Genomic DNA, 24,974 nt, shown 5'->3' on the forward strand with positions numbered 1-24,974 from the left:
GAGTGAGAAGCAATCAATATCAGCTTCCCTCAAGACATGCTGAAGTATTATTTAAAATTGACGAGCAAACTGGGTAGGAAAAAAAAAATATCATTAATTAACAATCCAATGCCTAGGTAAGACTGTATTCTTGCTTAGTAAGCTGAGGACCAAACATCCACACATCAAACGTTTTCAAAACTACACACTTTTTGACATCCAGAAAACAAGAACCAAATATCGGTCGTTCGAGCCCACTAATACAGTGAGAGCTTGTAGCCAAACCTTGCATAGATTTGGCAGCAAACTTCAATCTCCGTATTTCTCATATTTCTTCCTCTCAGCTAGGTTGCGGCTACCTTTGTTCCCAAATACCCAAGGACGGCGGAACCCCAATGATCTCTCCCTTTATATTTCCCGACAGCGTCGGGCCAACTTTCTATTTCTTTACCTAGGTTCCTTAATTCCTCGAGGGGGAGTTCTTGAAGGGGCGTCAATGAAGTTTTTACCCCAAACACAATCGCCCTAGATTTGGGCAGCCTGCGAAACGTCTGCCTTTCGCGACGAATAAGAATATTCTTTGGTAATGGCTCGATATCCTCATGCGAAAGCCCAATTGGCTGAAAAAGGATGGAACTTAAAGATTCACCTGGTGCAGTTACTTGTATGAAGTAGCTCGACCGTTCCATAGGCGAGTCTACTGGCAGCCGTGATAAGAATCTGGGGTTAATGATCAGTTGGCTTGAATTTCCTGCAGCCGTTTTGACCCGGGGATAACCAACTTATTAACGGGAAATTCAATTTCCTTATGCCACAGGGGAACAGCCCTGTGCATCTGAGAAACGGAGCACCCAATTCTCCCCATGGCGCACCATCCAATTGAAAATAGACTAGTTGTTGCCGCTCTGGTTAGTTGTTAGCAAATGGTTCATGGACCGGCTCACAAGTTAATACGACATACAAATAGCTCTGCTCACTCCCGTCCTCTAATAGAACGCTGAGATCTTCCATAGCAAGTCGAGCTGCAATCTCGAGTGGCTCCATTCCATTGGTATGATCCCTAAGGCAGAATACTTCGCCCGTCTTCGTGATCTTTACCGCGTCATTGTCCATCTCAAATATAGCAGGATATCGATCGCACAGATATGTCGCGATTTCCTGCAGCAATTCCTGACATGCATATTTTGCTTCAGGAAGGCATTGGAGAACTTTTGTTCCCTGAGTGCGAAAAAGGTTGTCGCGCAGCTTGTGCTGCTCCAGGTAATTTTTGTCGATTGTCAACCAGTTGTGTCGATCAAGCCGTTTAAGTCCCATGGTGATGCGATACCTCTCTTTACCCTTGATTTGTTCAACCGGATAGGTGTGCAACTTCTCTAAGTCGGAGTCCTCATCCCTGGATCCTGTTTTGGATTTCACACGCTTCCGGATAACCTCGCCCAGGAGGAGAATAACAAGGAAGAGTGCCTGCCAAATGAGTGCCATGCTTTCCCCTTGGTTCCTTGTGTCAATTAGGGACGGAAAAATAAAATCGAGATCGGACCCGATGGTCGCCTCTGTTATTCAATATCTATGTGATAACGAGTTGCTGGCTTGCCGACATCGAGGTTATCTATATGAAAGGATCTAACAGCAAACACCAATGAAGCAATCCAGAGTCTTTATTTATTTATCATCACTTTTTGTTCCGTACACGTCCTATTCTCTATATCTTAGGGAATGCATTCGGCATATGTCCAACTGCCAGCATAATCAAGGCTTTTGATATCATTTCTACCGATAGGTATATGAATTTTCAGCGGCCACTGCGGGAATCTCAATCCTTCCGACGCAGGATATGCATAATTCCGACATCTCAGTCTTAAATCGAATGTCAGAACTTGATCCGTACGAATTCCGTACGCTAGAGACTCCACGTGAATCATTTGTGGACCCTGAGCAGTGTCGAGGACTATTTGAAAGCAGCAAAATGTCTAGTTCTCATCAGTGATCACTTTGGTTTGACTTCTCCATGTCGACGAATCTGGCGTTCTTATTATTCAAGGATCTCTGATTGCAATAGGACCACTAGCCACATCCAAAGATCGAAAGGCATTTGAAATGCCAGTGACAAGCTCCTGGGACTGATCCGCAGCGCCAGCTCTATCCCTTCGACCATGAAACCTTATTTGGTTGGACCATAAAAAGTGAATGCTTTTGTTCCCTTGTCTTTTAAATACTTTGTTTTCTCCAACCAATTGCTTCCTTAGAATGAACGGCTGCCACCAACGCAATACTCAAATTCCAATACTTCAAAAGTGATGTATCCCCTCTCCAGGTCGGTTATGTAATAATTTCCACTGGCAAATTGGTTAGTTTTCATCCGGTCAAGGGATTTTGCTCGCTAAAAATCCCAATTGTTACACATCAGAAACTTGAGGCTGATGGATGATGTCTGGAACAGTAGCGGGCACGGGCGATTGGCTGTCGGCCGGAGGTCAGATTCTCCAATATAGGGCACAAATTAATGCAGGATCGAAACCTTGGATTGCAACCACGTCCCCGCATGTCTAGTCCCAGCGAAAATGATCCATGATCGTCACAATGAACCAAGGGTTGCCAAGACAGATCCGAACGGTATCAATTTGACCCTGCATCTTGAATCCAGGCCCTGACATACGTCAACCTTCACGCCGAACTTCCAGTGTCACTTGGTTCCTTCTGCCATAACTTGCGATATCGTTAGATCACTGAGATTCAGGTACGAGGGGTAAAATACAGGTATAATTTGCAACTGATATTAATTAAATCCCGGCTGGTGGAGCAAAATTAACGGTCGGAATAAGTGCCATGAATACAAGTGTGTACGAAGGCGTTTAAGCCCCTTATACTAATTGCCCTATAGTTATTTTTCGTCGCTCCGAGCGGGTAACTAATGGCACAGTTATTTATTTGGCAGCACTTTTTCGTCTTCGGTCTTTGGAAAAGCCAGAAAGTTGGACCCGAACAATCCCAGGCGTAAACCCGGGGATTTCTCCGCACTCTACTCGCTGCTAAAGATATCTTCAATAACCGGCGTCAATCACGAGAGTTCGATTTTGGCCCCAGATTGTTAGGTTATTAGCCAGAGATCCGCACCCAAATCGGTATAATTGGTTAAACATAGTCCAAGAATCCCAGTTTGAGCGGATGTTAGTCTTTTCCTGTTACTTTCCACCTCCGGTGGCTTGCTCTGTCTTCCCGAGTCCCAAGCCATTCCCACTCCAACGTGTTTTCGCGCCTCTCTGAGCGTTGACGACAAAACAGCACAGACCGCCATTCCCTCTCGGCGGGAAATCATTTTGATCAGGGATTTACTGTTTTCTCAATAATTGCATTACTATCCCCCATGCCTCGGAAGCTAAAGGAAAAGATATCATTGTATAGTTCTACATCCTGTAGTTTTGCAGTACAACACACCAGGTTGCCTGTGAGCGATAAAGCTACAAGTAACTTATATTCCCCCCAACAACAGAGTGAGTCTCCGACAGGCTGGCTACCTTAGCTTTTACTTGGTTTTCTCTCCGCCTCGCTGCCTTCGAGTTTTTTTTTTTTTTGTATTGCTTTTTCTGCTCAGGATCTATTCTTTCGGGGTCTTGAAGTTTTCAGCTACTGGAGCTGTACATCAACCCGGAACTGACGTTGACTTGCAGGAACATTGGCAAAAGCATTTCACTGGATATCCGTCTCTCTCCAATCTCACTTAGAGCACTTCACGTTATTTCCCTGTTATTTCTCTTGATCAAATTCAAGCCTGCTGGCAAGGGAAGGAAGCGCGCAAGTCTTTTTTTTTTTTTTTTTTTTTTTAAAGAGTAAGAAAGAGAGAGATTGTAAAACGGGGAGTTCGTAATGGAAGTATGATTGTGTCCAACGCAATGAGAACCACAACTCTGACTTGTTGATGCACATCAACAATACAGGCTGTCGGTGCGTGACAGTTGATAATAAGCAACAGCAGTCACCAAGTATATGCAGGGCAAGTAACCATGAGGACATATGTTGCATTGCGTAGGAAATGATATTTTGTGCAGCTGTTGTTGCCTTAAAATGTTTTGTAAAAATAAATCAAATTGAAAAATTAAACACTGGGGACATTGGGAATCGCAATTGAACTGTGTCTATTTATTATCCTGTAAGAAAGTATACAAAGGCATGTCGAATAAAACAAAAAGGACAAGCAAAAAGTTACTCAGAAGGGGAGGGGAACTTGAATGAGGAAAATTGCCAAATTGCCAAAATTGTTACCAGCATAGATGAGGAAAACATAGTTACGAAAAATCAGTGTAAAGGTTTCTCTATAGAACCTATTACTAGTTTCCCAACCAGGAATAAGTACATCCTTTATGAAGGGAGAAGAACTATGATGAGAAAGGATGAAAAATGGAACAAAAGGGGATATAAAAAAACAAGAAAATAAAATCACATCCAAAGGAGCTTGCCACCTCAAAGGAGGGACATAAGAAATTTGAGAACCACAAGAAACACAGAATTCATGCAGAAATTTTTCAGGTATAACGTCACTTAAATGTTTTCAAATGGGATCGGGATCAGAGGTAAGGATTGGTGGGAGACATGAGTAAACAGCCAGCTGGCAGTCAAGATGCGAAATAGAACATGGAGGATAAAATTTTCGCATCCACCACATTTGACTGGCAACAACATGGCGAGAGATTAAATTAGAGTTTAGGTGGGGGGTCGTACAGAGGGGTTGAGTATAGAGTGATCCAAAAAGAAATATTCATCATAATTTCATAGGTCCTTTGTTTTCATTAATTTCGGACTTTCTTTGTCGACAGGAAAGTTTTGAGAACTAGGACCGCAACCAGCAGCAGGAGAGTGTTGACAACCTATCTGAATCTTGCTGAGCATCGTCCCATGACCTCACCTTGACAGACAAGTTCCGCATTGAACTCGCTTCCATCAAGTGTGAGATATATGTCGAAGTAAACGCGATAGAAGGTTCCTTGTGGCGTATCCATTCGCTCAAAGTCCTTCTCTAGATTCTTTCTGGACAGGTCAGAGGTTAGTGTAACAACTTCCTTAATTCCTATCCAGAGGGTTGTAAAGTTAGCATTTCCACCTATCCGTTTATGGCATCGCGTTGAAAAAGGTGACGGTCAGGGATGGAACTACAAAAGTGTGTCACTTACGTGGGTCCTTTGTATACTCTGGACAAACATCTTCATCGCAAGCATACAAAATATCCTCGTACATCAATGTCGCGCCGGGGGCGACCTGACGGAAGAAGCTGACTTTGACAGGTTCCCCAATTTTGATGCGCTCCCCCTTTTGCACAAATATTTGCCGAGTATATTTGCATCTATCTTTGCCATCAAGACTAGGGACGCGGTATTGCTCTGGGTGGTGGCCCTCCTTAAACGGTTGTAGAGTGGCCATCAAATAGTGGCGACGAGCGACACGGGAGGTAACTACTCGCTCAGTGATTCCAGCAGTGACAGCACCTTTAACAATAGCCGACACGGAGTCCATTGGACGAACCACTTTGGACTGGAATTGAGGAGGGACATGAAGCTTAATTTGTTGGAATAGATATTCAGAAGCACCAAAACCGCCAACAACAAGTACATTCTAGAAAATATTCAGAGTTTAGAAAGAGCCAACCATAGCAATTTGTAAGATAGATGTGGGGTGGAATAGCTTACCTGGAGTGCCCTGTTTTGTGCCTGAATGGCGATGATCTGATTCCGCACAAGTTCAAGAATCCTGTTCACGACGGGCTCAAAACACTGAAGAATTTCTTCATTCGTAAAAGTCATATACCCCTCTTCAATGCCAGCCTCAGGGAAATCAGCTTCAATCCCTACATCCACAGCCCATTTCTGGCCGTTATTCCGAAAGTCGGCTTTGATTCGGTTCTCGAAATCCATAATACATTTAGCATATACTCTCCCCGCAGTCCTCGAGCCATCAGGAAGCTTCATTTTTCTAATCTTTGCCCGTAGAATGTTGCTGAAATTGCGGTTAAGTGCCGTCGATCCACATGAATCGCCAGATCCAGCAGTGCACTCGGCCACTGTGAAAGGTGTTTCTTCTTCCACCTCATATGCGATCAAATCTACAGTTCCACCGCCACAGTCAACAATCAAAATGGCATCATGAATCTTAAGGCTAAGTAAGCCGGCTTTGGCACAAAACATGGCAGCTGCCTCCGGTTCCGTAATCAATGTTAGACGATTGTCATTTTCATCCCGTAAAAATCCTGCTTGAATGGCGGCAGCGCGAGTTGCAGCCTTGCCAGCATCATTCCATATGGCCGGAACAGTCAGGAAATACCGAATATTCCGCTCTTCACGATTGAACACTTCACCCAAAGTCTTCTGCAGTTGATTTCGCATTGCACCACGCAACTTGAAGAGGTAGTCTGCGGCAACATCGATTTCTGACTTGCCAGGAGGGAGAGGAGGAAGATTGATCGGGTCAATGTAGGTGTTTCCAGAAAGCATTAGCTGTAATTTGAACCACTCTACTTTCTGAACACCTTGCTTCGGGTAACCAGTTGGAGCAAGTGCATCAGCGATATCTGGACCCCACCCAACCACTTTCTGATACTGGTCGTAATAGAGCACAGTGGGGATCTAAACATCCACAATGGCCAAAAGCAAAATATAAGTTTAAGATACCAACAAGCAACAGATTACAGGGATGATGAGGAATGATGAAGGGGTTTACGGGACCACCACGAGATGGATGATGTAACTTTGATAATATCAACGAACGTTGGAAAAATTAGACGTACCTTTTGTTTTGCATGAGCTCCAGCACCAGGCCATTCGGTGATGATATCTTCGCGTGCCTCCGTATTGGTAACAAATGCGAATGCGACGCCCGAGAATGTTGTGCCAAAGTCGATTCCTACGATGAGCTGGGCTTTGCTTCGACCCGTTGCATCAAGCTCACCGGTATTGTGCGCGCGTCCGTAGGTAGGAATCGACTGCTGCATGGCATGAGGAGCAGCATGAGGAGGGTAGCCCCCATATCCTGGTGGTTGAGGGGGGGAAGCTATTGGGCCGCTAGACTGTGGGTAGGGAACTCCAGTGTTGATCGGCGGGGGAGAGTGTGCCAATTGCTGTGCTGGGGGCAGAGGGCTCGCAGGCCGCCCACCAGCGTTATATGTGTAGCTTGGCGGTCGGCCCAGCTGATTAGGATTATTCATCGGAAGGCTGGCGGTAGAGTTGTTTGCGACAGGAGGCGGGGAAGGGGTGGCAACGCCGTTGTTGTTGTTGTTGTTGCTGGCGTTGATGTTTGCTGCAGTTGTTGGATTTGGCCGGGTGGCAGTCTTGCGCTTTGATCCAAAACCAAAAGATTTGAATCGGGAGCTCATCAGATCCATATAAAAGGGAGAGAGATGGAAATGACAGACGGACTCTCGTAGGTTATGTTATACAAACGAAGAGGGGCGGTCAACAAGAGGGGGGTGGAGGATAAAAAGAGCGCCGGAACGTTGGATGAGGGAATGCCCGAGTAAGGAATACGGATGAGCCTGGGCAAAGTGAGGCTGGGGGCGGCTTTTGCTGGCGTATTATGGAGTAATGACCGTACAAGACCAGCCCTCAGCCCCACAAAATCAGCGTCGTATTGGTGTATTGCGTGGTATTCAGTTTGGTGCTACGAGGGCGAAGAACCCAAACAGTTGGGGGGTTAGGATTAAATAGACGGACGGCTGAGCAGAATCTCAAACAAGTAAATAAAATGGGCGGAGTCTGGAGGATGGAGATGGGCAACAAACAACCAGTCCTGGGGTTCCTTTGTCTCCTGCAATCCAACCGGTATTTATTTCCCTATCGTTGTCTTTATACACCAAAAACTACCGCAGAAGTCGGATTATTGGACGAACGCGCAGGGCTGATCTCTTTGGGGATAGTTTTTGTATTCAAAATCTCTGCTTCTTATGCCTTCAAATTGGCAGCGTGGTATTTTTATTATAATTCCACGAGGAAAGCAGCACGAAAAGCAGTTTCTTGTGTGATTGGCGGGAGTATGGCGAAGTTACTTGTTCTCTTACCCCAGAGTGTTGCTGCAGACAAATGTAGGGAGTGGGCGATTGACAAAATGAATTTCTTGTTTGCGACAATTGATGGCTGAACTTGTCTTGGGAAAATGGAGGGGGATAGTTATTGACTGGGAAAAAAAAAAAAAAAAAAAAAAAAAAAAAAAAAAAAAAGAGAGCGAAAAAAGGAGCGACGCCGTTATTTAGTTGAACTAGGGAGCGAGTGTGCTCGAAGCGAAGAATGTCCCTCGTGTCCGTCTGAAAATTACAACCAACATGGATTATGTAAAGCAAAGCAAATCGCTAACAGTTGGAAATTTGGAATTCGAGACTCAATTTTATTATGGGATGCGGGCTTGGGAAGCCAGGCTGGGGCACTAGGTATCGTCAGCAGGACGGAATCTATCTTGATGATGGAAGGATGCATGCTGCAAGTATATCCAAGTATCTTCCAAGAACCTCTGCTGCAAACTCATTGAGAGAGTGACAAAGCGAAACCGCTATGCTACTTCCGCACTTCGACATTTTGCAGCGAGAGACCAGACCGCTGTACAGGTGTAGTTATAGTTATATGGTTCTGGTCTCCCAGATGATTCTCTCTCTCTCTCTGTGTGAAAGTGGCTATCTCAAGCTGGCCCGGCCGTATTTTCACTTCCGTATGAACCGGCCAGTGGGGTCATATGCTGTTAGTTCGAAACGGTTAATTCACCATCCACCATTTCAATGATTATACTTGGATCTTCTAGGTAACTAAACTATATGAGCCACTGCGGCCTGTTCAACTCTGGGCCTAGGAGAAACAAAAATAGAAACATGATGTTATTTTTACACATAACTAACTACCTGGCCGTTGCGGCTACCATCTCACCACCAGCGATCTGAGGTCAACAATTGGTTTTGATGGCGTTCGAGGATATGGTTTAGTGTTAATTTGATTAAATTATCTTCTTCGCTCCACCACGATATCCATAAACTACCCTTCCATGCAACAGCAGTGTCGTGTCTCTCAGTAACCTGGAGAATACATCTCAGCTGCATGTGACAAGGTAAGTTGTCAGTCTGCTCTGCCAAGACGTCAGTCAACTCCAGGCGTTGCTGACCTGCTGAGGCTCTGCTCTTGGCAGCCCCGTTCACCAAATGCTCGACAGGTAACTAGTTAATTAGTAAACTTCGCAGTACAGACATTTTACTCTCCTGCTTCAACCACGCTCATCGGAGTTCGTTAGCGATGGATGCCCCCGTTCAGTTTCTTCCCCCCCCCTACCCCCTACCAAGGGTTACCCATCCCTATTAGATAACTTATTCAATGCGAAATGATGTGGACTTCAGGAATGATAGTTAGTGGTAGACTCCGCAATTGCCCCACCTTTTCCCGAAGTGGACCGCTGGGTGGCACTAGTTTATCACCCCAACGCTCATTTTGCGCATCCAACTGATAATACATTTTGATACATTCGTTCTACAGCTGAACGTGATACAATTTAATGCAGTTCACAGACCGTTGTTGCTATCAAATCGATCAATAAACGGCCTTTGAATCGAGATCTGAGAGAGAGACCACTATGCAGCCCTTAAAAGTGCTCCAAGGGATTAATTATACTATCACGCTGTTTCTAAAACTCCAACTGGAGGTTACAACCTTGTTCCCTGTAGTTTTTTAACCTGCAATGCACTCGTGGACAGAAGCAATTTAGCAGGCGAATTCAAGAGTTTGACATATTTATATGTTGTTCAGGGCGAGTTTCCCGCATCACCAACTGGAAACAAAATATGCCTTTGGTTGGCAAAGGGAAAGCGCTGATTTTTCAAGAGTTGTCAATATCACCCTGACCGCCGTTTGAATCTTCTTGGTTCTTAAAATTCGGATTCAAAACCTCCAAAATCTGTGCTTCCGCTTCCGGTAAGAGTTTTTAATTTTTTTTTTTTTTTTTTTTCGAATGCTATAAAATAACACCAAATATTCAACGGGCTTGGGATTACCATCATTACTTTATCCCTTGGAAGAATCCATTTTATTTCTCGAAGTTGGCGGAAAGCATGGCGGTGGAACCGACACCGTTCCTGGCAGTGCGTCGTGCGTCATTTTAGATAGCCGACGTATATATATGGTCTTGCCGACTATGTATGGTCTTGCAGGGCCACGATGTCAGGACACCGTCAAGCGTTATAAATCGCCATCAAAATGACTACTTGAACGAAGAATAAACTGCTCGTGCTGCTTCTTCAGCTAATCGCATACCACCCTCTTTACAGCCTAATTTCATATACGCCATCGAGATATGTTGTCTCACCCTGGATATACAATCTCGGAACTTTCGCTATTGATTCCCACTTATTGACGTCACCATTGATGACGTATTTGATATAATAGGCGGCCCAAGAGAAGACAACCTTTGTTGTTTTTCTATTCCCCGTCTGATGCCATGTTATTCCACATATACTTTTCGGTTCAAAGTCGGGTTTCTGACTCTAATATTTTTCATTCTTATTCCCGGGCCTAACAGCTCAAGTGGGTTCATGAAGCACGGTTCTTCCTCTCTTCGACTCTTTCCTCCACGCTTTTTGAAAGCGCAACATCATCCATGCTCATCTCGTTGTTTTATCCAATATAAATGAGACCATTCTTGCTTGTTGAATCTTTCTATCATTCCCTTTTAAACTGGAAGCATGGCGCGAGTTAAATTAACTCTATATGGACGAGTTTATCACGAGTTCATCACGAGTTTATCTACTAGTACATGGATGGCAATGTCTTACATTGATAGCACTAGATTTGTATCCAGCCCGGCTTGACGATTAATGAAATGGTTTTATATATAGATACAATATGCGAATATTAAGTTGTAGGCTATTTGACTTTAATAGCGGAGTGATAAAGAGGCAAAGAATATCTAGAAAATAATATCTTCCCTTGAATTGAAACAGGGCCACAAAGCATGAACTATATGGTATATATCTATGTCGTACGGAGAAGATAGGTAGATTATATGTAGGGGCTCTCTATAAATGGGGCATTGCCCAATGCTAGCATACAGTACAAGCAGCGGACGATAAACCGTTTGCACACGCAAATTAACTCGCTGTCAGCACCTGAATAAGGAACCAGGAGTGTATAGCCCTCCCCCCCCCCCTGAACAAGATCGGAAGCATATTCGACTTTCTTTAGGGGAAACGAGAATTCTGTTAAACCCATCCAATTTTATATTTAGCTTCCAACTTCCTTCCGTATCCATTTGCCATATAAGCTTGCGTCACGCGAAACTATGATTCATGAATCAGCAATCTTCCTTGCAACCCAGTGTGCAGGTCTATATAAATTTTGCAACATGCTCTCCGGATCTTGGACGTAGCCACACCAGGACTGCTCGGAATCTGTCTTGACAAATTCGAAACCGAACTGTTGGATGAGTGCAATGACTTCCTCCTCTGTTAATTCTACATGCCCAGGCTCTCCAATCCCTTCGGATTGTTTGTCCGACTTTGCAGTCGATATCGAAGGAGAAATTTGTTTGGAGGACTCGTTTTTGAAAGGCCTATCTTCCCAGTGCCATAGGAGAGGTCCAACATTTATCCAATATCCCCCGCATACCAGGCAATTCCAAACAACTTCGATATATCTTACCAGATTTGGAGCTGTGTCGATGAAAAAAACCGTTGCAACTGCATGAAAAGTGTCCTTTTGCGCAGGACTGGCATAGTTCACTACGAAGTCCGCAGCAGACATACTCATCGATCCCATCCCTCTTCCTTCATCTGGAGCCTCCATTTGTGAAGCGATGATCGAACCAGGATGGGCGTCGGGAATCATAACCTTGTTTAGCTGCTGTTTCCGGGACTTCAAATTCGAGAACTGCAAAGCAAATGGATACAAGGGATATTCATTGGCTTTCCGTGTATGGTTCAACACCCAGTTACTCGCCAGGAGTTGATGGTAAGAAATTTCATTTCCCTCTGCACAATATCCGGCTACGCAGAGGTCGAAAACTAGACGCCCAAGCCCCGCGCCTGGAACAAGAACTCTGATATGCGGTGTAGAGCCAAACAGTTCTTCAAGGTCATTCATCACCGGCTTATAGCAGGCATTCCGTTCCATGATTCCTTCAGAGCTCCAGTCTCGGTAAAACTGTTTCACTGTTGAATGAGCCTTGCTGATATCGGACGCTGTGGCCGTATCATGCCAGTTGCTGCGCTCATCGTTGCTATCCGGGTTTGCGGGCAGTCCAAAGGCCTCCAGACCGAAAGATAAAATCGCATCAGCGATCTCTGCGTTGGCGTCGATTGCGTCATCAACCTGGTTGAAATTGTCTAAGATAGAAAATGGCGGTTTCGCTAGCATTTGCCAATGGGCAGATGGTAAAGCATAGAATGACTGACGTCGCCGATGGGTGATGTTTAAATGCGCGCTCCTTCGGTACTGTCTGGGGTGCTTGTTAGTTTACTGTACCTGATAGTGTAATTGAGTGGATGGACAGCTTGAAGTAAATATATATATTGCCCTCATTGCAAGCACAAAGAGATGTCTCATGGGTTTAACAATCCTGTATTGAGGAATGGTGTGAATATAAGTATGCGTGCTTCCCGCATTGTTAATTCTGCTTTGCAAAGCACATAGAAATGCATAACAGAGTTGAAATAAGAGCAACATATTTCTACAGAGGATAGGGCACATCTCAGGAACACAGCAATTATTCAAGGAGCGTACCTAAATGAATCGAGAGCCGCAAAGAGCACACGTCGTTCATCCGGGTCAGCAAGTGTATCAAAATCTCCTCCCCACGCTTCCACATTTTCCTCCTTGGTTCTGTCTCGTTCCATGTTCAAGCCTTGGGGAAAATATAAGGTGGGGCTTCGGCAGATATCTCTGCTCGTTATTGAAATCTTAAGAGCATCGTGTTTTGATACTGGTTTATATCCATAGTTTATAATCATTTCTACTTGGGCTCAATATTTCGGTTAGCGCCAAGCTAAAATCAACTTCTTAAGTGATGATTTTCTCGCCCGCTTCGACCTCACACACAACCGTACTATCACAGCATCAACATCAAACACCAAGTCTGGGGATCAATTATACCGAAAGGGTAACAGTCCAAGAACCCAATAACTTCTACGATCCAAACAGATCGGGTTTTGTTGTCCAAGAACCCACATTCATCACGTCTTCTACTTGTCTATTCCCTCCGCTAAAGCCATGGATTCCGCTCCCATATCTCGTGCCCAAGCCAATCCTTCGATAGCTCCTGTACAACTTTCGTTCCTTGCTCCCAAATCTCCATACATGACAATACATATTCATTTAACATTTTTTGCAACGTCAACGTTACTGTTCCTCACTACGACCAATATCGGGGAGTCTAGTAATTCGGCTAAGCCGATGGGAAGCTTCGTCTACGCAATGCCTGATGTATGTTCTGAGAAGAATACTTTCGGGGCCCCCTTACGTTTCTGCGGTTTTTTTACAAACGTGCAAATTTCCTGTCTTCATTTTTCGTTTTCAAGCTCGAGGATTTTGACTTCCAGTTTGAATCACTCTGTCCATGACAAACCCTGTCCATGATAACTTGATGGAAGTAGGCGTATGGAATTATTTTTCATAAACTTGCTAAAGATGCATTGCTTTGTCTTTCAAAACGGAATTTTGTGCATCACTTGCAACTCCGAACCAGTTTTGCCTGAGTGACTCTATCCCTGAGCCCCAACTGCTCCCTCTGGATGTATTACTTGTGCTAGACTGCAAAGTCGAAGATATATATATAACAAAGATATGTCATGCTAACTAAACGTTTTCAGTGTACCAACCCAAAAAACACAATCAGTACACCGCTTTACACGTCACCTTCCAGCCTTGACTATGCCACACGGACGGCACGGGTTCTTGCTCAGAGAACATCTAAACCTGTCTATGTGGGCTGCAGCGTCGACTTTTCGGGATCGACGATTGAAGAACAAATGGAAGGGTTCAAGAAAATTTTGGAAACAGTGATGGAAAAATGGCAACAGAAAGAGGAACAGAAGAAGGTTGCAAATGCAAGTCAAAGTGCCAAGATCGCATGACACGATAGCATTTGACCATTCGAAACCTTTAACATGCTCTGCAAGCCTTTTAAGATGCGCTCTGTGTGGAAGTAATTGCCATTCTTACCGGTTGCGGGTGTTAGGCACTTCCTAAAGTCCAATCGTGACAACTGTCCTTATGATTTCTCCAGTCGCATTTGGCTAAGCTGGCCCGAAGTTCCTACCTTGCCAAGTCAACTTGGATTCGTCTTTCTGGTGGACAAACAAACATGATAACTCCAGGGCAGCAAGCAGATGCTGAAGGCGGTAACGCCGGAACAAGAATTTTTTTTGAAGATTCTTTGTAATGGCATGCGGACAAGGAACGGAAAAAGACAAAATAATGCGAAAAGAAAATTCTCTATCGATCTCCGTATTCAATTCCGATTAAGTCATCTGTGACCCTGTAATGTGTCACAATGGCCGGTGAACGCAAGCAGTGAAGGGATACCGCCGTTTCTAATTCCCCGACCAAAAGCTAATACGTAGCCATTATTTCAGTTCCCAAGTTCTACTCCGACAACCTGAGATTCCCTAAAAGTGGAGAGGGTTACATACACGTGGAATGGAATCAATTGGAAACTTGAGATGAGCCCTCGAAGGCATTTGTCATGTGTGTTCTCATGAGGCATCCAGTTAAACTCGATCATCCTGAACACGTCATGAGAAAGGGCTGGTTTGTTCGCCAGGCATCGTTTTAATTACTGCCTTTTTTATTGTTATGTTATTTTAATTTTTATTCTTATGTTTTATGTTTTATTTTTTTCCAGAAACAGTTTCCCCAGGTTTCAGGGATGGGGAGTGCCAATTGGTTAAGCGTGCATATGCGGGCACGGAACATATGTGGAAATAACTTGGCGTCGCGACAGGGGAGTGTCCCGTCATTTAGCTGGCATGCCCTAGGACGGTTAACTAACTAGCCTAAAGAAAACGGAATTTCCGGGTATGTGGGAAATGGCCAATCACAAGTTTTCGAATGTTCGCCGTTGATGACCATCATCAAGGGTAACGTAAATTTCCATCCCCGAACAGATGGACTAGGATTCCGTCTGATCCATCTGGCTGGGAAGGATATTTGTTGGTCTTCCTGGTCCTTAGTTAAACTGTTAACAACACAAAATGCAGAGCCATTTTTTGAAAATTTTCAACCATAACCCTTCGCACAGAATTTTTTTTATCACTAACTATCTAAATACTCATCTCACTGAGTGCCTTTTTTCTGTGTCAATATTAAGATGACAGCCTGCTGCATGACATCTAGTTACCCAAAAATCAATGATTCATATCTGAAGGACACATCTCAACTTCAATGCTTACAATTCGTATATAATCTTGAAGAGAATCGAAGTCAAAAAGATTTCTAACAAGATTTTCATTAAACTAAATGATTATAATGAATAGTTACTGTAAGTAGAATAACTTAATAATATAAAAAAAATATACTCTAAGATTATCCGTTGGTCATGATTTCAAGTGAGCCGCATCTTACAAATCATATTCAAATTTTCTAAAACCATAATCAACTGTGACCTTCACAGGTTGGAAATCTGAGATTTGAGTTGGATATGCAGATTACAAGTTCGATAGCGCTCTGACCCAGTTTTATTCGTTTCTTCGCAGTTTCGATAATCATCGTGTACACCACAAGTGCGCTGCGTAGAGTAGCACATGTATACCGCACAACCGGGATCCAACCAGGGAAAACACGAGTTGGAGATGGATGATGGTTCCAGAACCCCTACTGCTTGCTTGCTTGCTTGCTTGCTTTACTCTCCTAGATTCAACAACCTGTCACTGACAAGCTGTTTCAGATGTAAATCCTTCGTTAACTTGTGGCACCATATTGTACCCGTGGGAACGTCGCGTGGGCCCGTCGGTTGACCATGAGGTCTTTGGGTGCTGTTCGCGCAACCATGCCGGGTGGGATGGATGCCTGCCTGCATGCCTGCCTGCACCGCTGGACATGAAGTGATGCGGTCATAGCGTTGGAATGGTGCCTGCCACACAGACCCTCTGCAGCCCAAAACCAAAACAGGGGTTTTTTTGCGACCCGACTCTGTCTGTGCAGACAAAGGTGGAGCATCGATTTGGTTAGTTATGCAACCAGAGCATGCGGGTCGTGAGGGATGCCGACGATAAACAAGACCGCGGTCGAATCGGAATATACGGGGTTTTAAAATAACATGAATTGTCTTCCGTTGGCGTCTAGCTAGCCTGCTTGCTGCCCCTACTAGCCTGCCAGGGATATTGTGCAGCATGGATCCTTCGGATACCAAAATTAAAGGGACTCGATTTACGAATTTTACCTACGGCCTCTGCCACCTCTTCCGTTTCAGTTCAACGTTGCCCGTTGTTAATCAAAGGGCGGGTAAATAGATCTGCCTCTCAAATGCAATGCAACCTGAATTATTAGGACGAAGGTCCCGTGGACAATAATGAAGCGAGGAATAATATATGTGCAGCGCTCCGTACATATGGAGTACTTACATACATTAGTTACGTGGCTATTATTATTGTTGTTGTTGTTGTTATTATTCCGAATGGGCTCCCACATGATAGGTCCTCTCGAGGTATGCCGGGGAGTAGGGCGTAAAAATATCGGCACTTACGCCGAGCCAACCAAAACACCTCTTGCGAATGGGATGGACTGGGATGCTCGGGAAGTTTACTACGATATCTAAATTATTATGACGTCCCAGTGAAAGGAGTGAAGGGAATGGAGTTGAATAAGTCCCTGAGTATGTGAAGGGGAAACCTGGTTTGACTGTCTTACAATTATTCTTTTTTTGCTTTTGATGAGCTTCGCGATATTGTGAACAGCACATGCATGTTCCAAGTTGTGTTTTCAAGGATTACGACTCAACAACAATGGTCCAGTCTTCTCTCAGAGGGATTGGGCTTGTTGCTCTCAACGATGTTTGGTCCTCTCCTTACTGATCAACAGAAGACGATGATGATGATGATGATGAAAGGGAGATCTGGGTGGTTTCCAACAGAATATAGAAACAGAGGGGCATCTTGATGCAGCGGGAGGAGCAACTTGGTGCAGAATTCTATATTCAATGCTTATTCTTAAGTTTCTTTGAAGGTTGGGTTTATTCTTATCCTAGATGGAGAATGTAAAATCTCCCTGAGGTAATGAGGAGTGACTTGGGCAGATGATCCTACTGGGGCCGGTCCACATTTCCCTTTTTCTTTCTCCAACCTCCCAAGACTGTGTGGATAGGCATATTACGCATTACTTATTCTCTTTTGGTTCACCTACAGTCCAAAAAATTGCCGATCTTCGAGAAAGTTTCGTTCCTCGCATGAGAAGGCAATGTTTTGCAAGCAGAAGACCTCACCGCAAATAGCAAGACACAAAAGCTTTGCGTTGCAGTGTCTTCTCATCTCATGCATTTTAGTGTTAAGATCAAAGGGATATTATGAACAAGGACAGCTTAGCTTGTAAGAAACATGTCAAAACCATGTTCTAATCCACAATGCTTAGTGAACTTCGGTATCATTCAGCTTATATGCAACTTTCTTGGCTGATAAGTGAGATTAACTTAAAAAGGTTTTTCACACAGTTTCAGCCCCAAAATCTGGCAACTATGTCCATTTAACGTACATATTATCATGATTTTTCCCGATAGTTTCTCATGTTCCTCCTACGTGCTGGCCATATCTCCTTTCTGCTATATCCAACTTGCCGGAGCATCCGGCGCGATTGGGATCAGCCATTGCGCAATGAAGGGCTTGGCTTATGGGCTTAGCGTAACTTGTAGGCTTGTCTCCCGAACCATGTCTGGGGTAACTAATGGTCTCTTCCTTCGGATATCGGATAACTACATGAGAAAGCGGCAAAATCCGGGCAGACTGTTTCGCATTTTGGCTTTGGGAGCGGCTGACATGTTGCGCCTGCAGGTGTATGCGCTCCGACGCAGCGGAAGTGCAAGTGTTCGGCAGGGTGCTCCAATACTGGCCGAACCGATTTGTCTCTGGCGTTCAGGCACTTTTGAATCCTCTATGTTGCCTTCCAAAGCTTTCCCGGGCGTGCTGTATTTAATTTTTATTTATTTTTATTTTTATTTTTATTTTTATTTTTATTTTTAACTTTGGCAAAGTCAGGGTTTTCCACTGGCTCCTCTGGCTGGCTGGGCACTCGTTGAATTTTGAGGTCAGCTTGTCTAATTATCACTGCAGCAGCTTGCTGAAATCGTGGAATTTTGGATTGCTGCGGACATATTTGTTGTATTTTATGTTATATTATATTTATATTTATATTTTTTCACGTTTTCTGAACTTTGCCTTCCTTTTCCCGAGTGGAATCGTTAATCTTAGATCTGTCATCAACATCATCACCATCACCATCATCATCATCACCATCATCATCATCATCACCATCATCATCATCATCATCACCATCATCATAATTACTGTTATTCCATGAATCACGATCAGACCTCAAACCACAGGCATCGGCTGTTGAGAAATCATGAGACCTCGGCAAACAACGAAAAGACCAAGGCGGCACTAGCTCGATTATCGTCTGACTTTAGCGTGCTCGAGGAGCAGCTGGATCATGGTGGAAACCATCTTCGGGGACTCTCCCGAATCTGATATAGTCATTGTGCACCTGGTCCAACAGGGATAATGTGGCTGCCATGAAACACGCGAAGTATTCACCAACTTGCCCCTTGGCTTGTCGATCTCCTCCAGTGACAGGCTACAAACCGTGATTTTTTTAAAGAACCAACACCAACTCAATTAATTAATACCCCTTGATACCGCCGAGACTTGTCTCGAAGTTTGTCACTGCGCTGACTGAGTCGACTACATCAACATTCATTTTGATGCCTTCTAAAGCAAATACGAGGAGATAACACTGATTATCCTGACAGTGAATTGGCTGATTCAACAACGACCCTGGTTTATGGGGATGTTGAAGGTAAAATAAAATGGATCATCGTAGCCCCAGAACACCATACAGAGGACAAGCCACTAGTTTACTTCATCAAGTTTCTTGATAAACCCTTGTCGCAAATCCAGGGTCCATTATTTTCAAGATAAACAGAATCATTTTGCAAGTCATGGACTAATAATAATTAGCGTGTTATTCAATGAGCTTTACCGAATTCTCGCCAATTTTGAACCCGTCTTGCTTTGATGTTGTCTCTCTGGTCTCTGGGCGTGGCTGAAAAAAGTTGTGACAATCCAACCCGTCAGGATCAGCAGAACCTTGTATGCTCCGAATGAAGCTTTACCCTGACGGCCAAAGAGGAGAAGGGAAAAACAAAGTAACTAGAGTAGAGGGGAAAAAAAAATGCAGCAGTCTTTGCAGCTGCACCCGATCTTCTTCAGACTCATGGAAACGGAATATCATTTCCAGTGGGGACCAGTGGGTAACTTACTGTAATACTATTATTTCCTGTTTAAGCACTTTTTTTTTTTATCCCAACCAATAGTCAACGGCGAATAGCCGACAGGCCCGCTATTGGAGAGTAAAGACGGCTTCATGAGCTTAAACCAGAGACGGTTTGCCGTTGCTGGTGGGCGGTGGCTCCCGCTCGAGATTGATGGCGATGCGCTTCATCGTCCGCTATCATTATTAATATTAAAATGGAGTAGTTAGTTATATGTCAGAGGCTTGAACTGGCGGCTGGTGCTCATGCCTCAACCCTGGACGGTAAACCTCGGCTTTCTCTACCCGATCAGCCCTCGTGGCCACTCCTTTTTGATGGTCTCTCTCACGGTGGTGAGGTTAAGCAGCCCCCACCCTCTTAAAAGCGCAGTTCAAGTTCCGCGTCGTAGCCTCTTACGACCTTCCAGGGTATGAAGTCCCGAGCAAACGACAGTAGCCGCCCTGCACATTGCGTGGATTTCGTAACTTTAAGACGCTGACTTAACCAGTTGCAGGTGCTGCTTCGTCTCCCATACCAACTAAAAAGGTCGGGCTTAATATACGCTCTGGTGCACTTGTCACTCCCTCGCCCAACTCCTGTTGTATTCAATTTATGCTGTATATGATATGTCGTTTCCACGAAACACAGGTTTCTTTCGATTTCCCAAGTCACATTCATTTCGAAACCATTTTCTCTTGACGCTTCCGCACCCTTGAGGACGGGGAGGGAGTAGGGACAGAGGGCGAAAAATGCAAGACGCATATCCTCAGCTGCCCGCAATCCAAGCTCCGCACAGCAGAACCTTGTGTGGCCAACCACCAGGTTCTTCGTCCACGTTGCCGGCAATCTCAGGTTCCCAACTGCGGGCGAATTTCAATCCAGTTGCCCCAAACCGGTCACGAAACGGGCTGAAGATATCAAACTTGATATATAGCTCTGGACCACAAGACCTCAATCGTTCTCCCCCGAGCACGACATATCCCCACTCGCACGAGTCAGTATCAGTCTCATCAGCAGATCAGTCAGGGACGTTTCCAGATCTCCACAATCAAAATGACGCTGTGCAACGATTTCACATAGGTACATTTATCCAGCAGCCTCACAAAAGGGCGTATAGACAACGCCGAAAGGATCCAAGTTGCGATGCATGTCGGGAACGCAAAGTGAAGGTAGGCGACTGGTGTAGTTGCGGCATGATGGAAACGGGAATAGTCAGAATTGACTTTGCTGATCAAACCTCCCCATGCGCCAATATAGTGCGATGCCTCAGATTCTTCCAGTTGCACGGAATGCTCCAATCGAAATGTGCGATGCTTGTTTACCAAGGAAACTAACAGACGCATGTCGTCAATGAAGTCAGTTATCCATCATCGGTTTGTCTCTTGAATTTAACTAACGAAGTCTCAGGCAAGTTCAAGACCTCGAGCGACAGCTAGCCCAAGCAAAGCAACAACTAGTCCAACTTCGGTCCGGAATTTCCAAAATCGATGGTTTGATGGATCCCGATTTTGATTTGCACGAAGGGACTCCGACGATCCCGGAAATTGGACGGCGTCCAGGTCGTCCCAAAGATGCCCATATCAACCAGATACCCTCCCATGTCTGCTGGAAAATGCGAACATATGGCCAAGAACTCATGGATTTACCGGCAACTCACTCATTCATGCCTCGCCAGCGGCTGCCAACTGGTGATGTGCCCCCTCTGCCCCCAACAAGCGTCGTGGACTCCCTTCTAGGAAATTACTTCTCATATATTCACCCTGTTTTTCCGATCATCCACTGGCCAATGCTTTTGAGAGACTGCGACAGAATCTCGCGCACTGGCTCTTTTGATGGAGTCCCTAGAGTGTGGATTGCGGTGCTATTTGCTGTCCTTGCTTGCGGCTCACTGCATTCACTGGACCAGGATTTGATATCGAAGGGCAAAGAGTTCATACAAACGTGTGCCAGCCTTGGTGATCTTTGGGAGGACTCTTTTTCCATTGACCAAGTCCGTACGAGTATGCTTATCAGCTTGTTTTTACATGAGATGAATCTCAAGTCCCCTAGTTGGGTTTGGCTAGGCTCTGCCGTGAGAATTGCGCAGTATATAGGGTTGCATGTTGAGGATGGGCCTTGGCCAGCGCCGGATGCTGAGGTGAGAAAGCGGGTTTGGTGGGCTTTGTATTCCTGGGAAAGGTCAGTTCAATATCATTTGCGGAAGACGCCAGATTCAATCCCATTATTTAATTGCTAAATGTATGACAGACTTGTTGTTCTTGAAACAGGAAAGCCATTGATGATAAACGATGAGGATTGCGATATTGAGCTCCCTTTTGCTGAAGACGGCTCACTACCGCAGAGCGATAAAACCACCCCGCTTCTTGCAATAACCCACATTATGCGTTCGGTATCTCAGCTCTCAAAGAGTCTGAAAGCTCCTGCAATTTCGGTTGATACATTAGAGATATTCGAGAGACATTTTCAGATGTGTTTGTCGACATTCCCGCTGGACTATCGGATGGGAGGGAGCCATTACCTTGACCCTCGCCTACTCTCCCCGATAATCTTTATGCAGAATACCCGGCTGATTCTTCATCGCCATAATATTTCTCCACGTAATTCACCTGAGATGAGGCACGCTGCTCTTGAACGATGCGTAGCTGTCGCCCATGACACTGCCGCCCTTCTCTCCCGGTGTATGCGTTTCCCCCCGGCGCCAAATTCCACTTCTGACTCGCAGCAAACAAACTATTGGAGATATCCAATGGCAACGGCCGCAACCACAATTTTATGTTCTCACATATGGCGATGTACCCTATTTCTACTTTTCCATGGGGCCTATACTGATGCCCTTATTTGTGTCCAAACAAGCGCTGCGATAGGCGATGCGAGACCAATCAATGCAGCATGTGGCCGCTACCTTTCATTCTTCCTCGGGTGTTTGCTGGAGAGGACACTGAAAAGCGGCCCCACAAACCTAGAACGCGATGAGGAAATGATGGCGTACGTTTCTGGTGATCTCCAAGGTCGAGCAAGTAGCAGCTGGATATGGAAAACGGGAGAGAATAGGTCAACATCAAAAGTAACCCCAGCGCATTCATCTTCTCCACTAGGTGTTTCTCCCCTCGACCGAAAATCTGTCGACGAAGCTCGAAATGACGGTGCTCCAGAGGACTTGGATAGGGAATGGGAAGGATGGGGATGGGTTGAACAGACTGTTCACTTCCTTCTCACAGAGCAGCAACGCCAAATTACGGTTCTTGAGGCGAAGGAAACCGGAACTAGATCTTCCACTTTCGATCAACCTGAGGTACCGTTTATTCGTCCTCCCAAAAACGCCAGTTCATCGCGCATAAGTCCAACCAGCAGCTCGAGAATGACGATCGCTAATATAATATGATTGAGCTTTGACCTTTTCCTATTGAATTTAAGTCATTCCACTTAACGATTGGATTTTTGATTTGTGGTGTTGGCGCAAGCTAGGACGAAAGCATAGCTCCGACGGAGGTACTTAAGCCATGCAGCCATGAAGCCCCGCAGCCTGTGCAAACCAGCTTGCGATTCACTTCGTTTCATAAAGATTCGGGAATTTTCACTGGGAAACAAAATTCCTCAGTCAGATTAACACCCTTGCGGTAGTAATTGGAAAATATAGCCTGAGCCACACAATATTCTGCAATGCATTGGTGTGGAGATGCTTCATTAAAGGACAGCAACGCCTTACCTCTATCCTTCTAGTAGGGAGAACTCCACACATCGCCAACAAGGGAACAAATGGGGAATCAACCCCGGTTTCAATGGGTTACGAAATCTGCACCAAGGTGCTGTCCGAATCACTATTCAGGGGAAAATGGAGATCTGCATATCTAGGTTGGAGCGAACAATTCTGGCCATAGGGACTCGATCTCTCCCGTAGCCCCTTTGCTTCAGTCATAGCGCTTCTCCCACTGTATATGGAGATTAATATGGCTTGAAAAATACCTTAGTCTTTTTGTTTTCCGGTTTATCCTTTTTTTTTTTTTCTTCACCTTTCCTTTCAGCACTTGAATCCATTCACAGTCCAATTTGTTTTGAATTTGAGATACCTCAGCGGATTCGCTATGTCGGGATTTATGGGACACTAAGGTTACGTGCATTTAAGGGGTTGATTTTTTAATATAATTCCATGAGGATATAGTATTCTATTTCAGACATTTCCTCATTCTCTTATGTACTGTCACTGAGGGTTGGATGACGTATGGATGGCATAGTATGGGAGAAGAGCAGGTATATCAATATGCCGTGAACTTATCTGCAGTAATAATCCCAAGTAAGCTCCTAGGAAGAGAAACAAGATGTAATTTTAAAAATACTTTTAGGAACTTCACATACGTTGCTATTGTTTGTACATGCAAGTGCATATGGGCCTAACCAACCATCCCCATCAGTCCAACCAGTGCAACAACCCCGAACCTTAACAGAATTAAGTTTCAAGATTAATGCTCCTACCAAATCTCGCATACAGAGCAACTTTTAGCTTCTGCATTTCGTCTCTCAGGTCGTGTAGGTCTGCTTCTAGCTTGCTGACCTCCTCATCAATTTGCTCTGTGGAAGCTGCGAGCAGGGATTGTGCTTCTGAGAGAGGGAGTGAGATGAACGAGTCACCAATTTTATATCTATTTGATTTGAGTTAGAATAGTGTGAGAGGTATGCGAGAGTGAGAAGAAATAAATATTGAAAAACTGAAGAAGAGCTCTACATACGGTATCTTCTCATCCTCGTCTGCAAGTTCGAGTTCCATAGATACCTCCTCAAGGTCTTCCTTGTCTTTCTATATGGCCATAGAGATGGTTTCGTCAGCTAGCTGGGGCAGCAAAAGGCTGGGGATTCTCCATACAAAATTATGTTTGAACTCTAAAGGGGATTAAGGAGTATTATTGAATCAAGTCAAGGTGGAACGTTCAGTGAGATGAATCGAAAAAAAAAGAAAGGAAAGAAAGAAAAATCATAAAGGGGAAAAAAAAATTCTCAATATGCCCCAGCCTCTCAGGAAAAGGTAATTGATATGAATCAAAAGATACCACAATCCAAAACATACATTTTTCGACTTCAGTTGCTCCTCCAGCATTGTTTCCCGCTGGTGCAGTCTGCTGAAGCGATTGATCTTTTCCTGATCTTCGCGTCGAACCTCAGTTTCCTCAGAGCTAGCGGATGCCTCATCCTCCTTCGAAAGCTATATCAAATTTGTCAACATATGAACCTCTCCCTTGCGTGTTGTTTTATGGGAGGGTTAGTTAGGGGGGATAAAAGGGTGATAATGGGAGTTACTCACCATACGCCGTTGTAGCATCATGATTTTGTGAGATGGTTTGATGTGAACTACTTTCAAAATATGATAATAAATAAGCAGCTTATTCAAGAGATTTCATATACAAAGTGTTGGTTTTCTTTAATGTTTCTGACTGAATTCAGCGATGTTGAAATTGAGGTGGTTTTGCCCTTTCTTGAACCAAGAAATTATGCTTCAAACTCACACACCCGAGTGGCCCGTGCATTAGCAGTAGATCGTTCAGTTA

General features: G+C 44.6%; 7 protein-coding genes across 7 annotated transcripts; 2 read left to right on the forward strand and 5 right to left on the reverse strand.

The window, feature by feature from the left end:
* Positions 1 to 323: 323 nt before the first annotated feature.
* PADG_00751 (uncharacterized protein) lies at positions 324 to 1,461 on the reverse strand (the record flags this gene model as incomplete). The annotated part of the gene is made up of 3 exons (XM_010757661.1): positions 324 to 699; positions 747 to 884; positions 941 to 1,461. The coding sequence occupies 3 exons, from the start codon at positions 1,459 to 1,461 to the stop codon at positions 324 to 326; spliced, it is 1,035 nt and encodes a 344-aa protein (XP_010755963.1).
* Positions 1,462 to 4,841: 3,380 nt separating this feature from the next.
* PADG_00753 (uncharacterized protein) lies at positions 4,842 to 7,345 on the reverse strand (the record flags this gene model as incomplete). Its single annotated transcript, XM_010757662.1, has 4 exons — positions 4,842 to 5,041; positions 5,145 to 5,583; positions 5,658 to 6,590; positions 6,752 to 7,345. The coding sequence occupies 4 exons, from the start codon at positions 7,343 to 7,345 to the stop codon at positions 4,842 to 4,844; spliced, it is 2,166 nt and encodes a 721-aa protein (XP_010755964.1).
* Positions 7,346 to 11,270: 3,925 nt separating this feature from the next.
* On the reverse strand, positions 11,271 to 12,817 carry PADG_00755 (S-adenosylmethionine-dependent methyltransferase; the record flags this gene model as incomplete). The annotated part of the gene is made up of 2 exons (XM_010758177.1): positions 11,271 to 12,420; positions 12,705 to 12,817. The coding sequence occupies 2 exons, from the start codon at positions 12,815 to 12,817 to the stop codon at positions 11,271 to 11,273; spliced, it is 1,263 nt and encodes a 420-aa protein (XP_010756479.1).
* A 373-nt stretch (positions 12,818 to 13,190) lies between these two features.
* Positions 13,191 to 14,053, forward strand: PADG_00756 (uncharacterized protein; the record flags this gene model as incomplete). The annotated part of the gene is made up of 2 exons (XM_010757663.1): positions 13,191 to 13,403; positions 13,790 to 14,053. The coding sequence occupies 2 exons, from the start codon at positions 13,191 to 13,193 to the stop codon at positions 14,051 to 14,053; spliced, it is 477 nt and encodes a 158-aa protein (XP_010755965.1).
* Positions 14,054 to 18,323: 4,270 nt separating this feature from the next.
* PADG_00757 (uncharacterized protein) lies at positions 18,324 to 18,884 on the reverse strand (the record flags this gene model as incomplete). Its single annotated transcript, XM_010757664.1, has 2 exons — positions 18,324 to 18,537; positions 18,814 to 18,884. 2 exons carry the CDS (start codon positions 18,882 to 18,884, stop codon positions 18,324 to 18,326), a joined length of 285 nt encoding a protein of 94 aa, XP_010755966.1.
* Positions 18,885 to 20,186: 1,302 nt separating this feature from the next.
* PADG_00758 (uncharacterized protein) lies at positions 20,187 to 22,819 on the forward strand (the record flags this gene model as incomplete). Its single annotated transcript, XM_010757665.1, has 4 exons — positions 20,187 to 20,606; positions 20,708 to 20,742; positions 20,845 to 21,615; positions 21,685 to 22,819. 4 exons carry the CDS (start codon positions 20,187 to 20,189, stop codon positions 22,817 to 22,819), a joined length of 2,361 nt encoding a protein of 786 aa, XP_010755967.1.
* Positions 22,820 to 23,881: 1,062 nt separating this feature from the next.
* PADG_00759 (tubulin-binding prefolding complex subunit GIM3) lies at positions 23,882 to 24,748 on the reverse strand (the record flags this gene model as incomplete). The annotated part of the gene is made up of 4 exons (XM_010758178.1): positions 23,882 to 24,074; positions 24,162 to 24,229; positions 24,497 to 24,631; positions 24,731 to 24,748. The coding sequence occupies 4 exons, from the start codon at positions 24,746 to 24,748 to the stop codon at positions 23,882 to 23,884; spliced, it is 414 nt and encodes a 137-aa protein (XP_010756480.1).
* Positions 24,749 to 24,974: the final 226 nt, after the last annotated feature.

The sequence above is a fragment of the Paracoccidioides brasiliensis genome (genome assembly GCF_000150735.1).
Source record: "Paracoccidioides brasiliensis Pb18 unplaced genomic scaffold supercont2.1, whole genome shotgun sequence".
NCBI classification, from domain to species: Eukaryota; Fungi; Ascomycota; class Eurotiomycetes; order Onygenales; family Ajellomycetaceae; genus Paracoccidioides; species Paracoccidioides brasiliensis.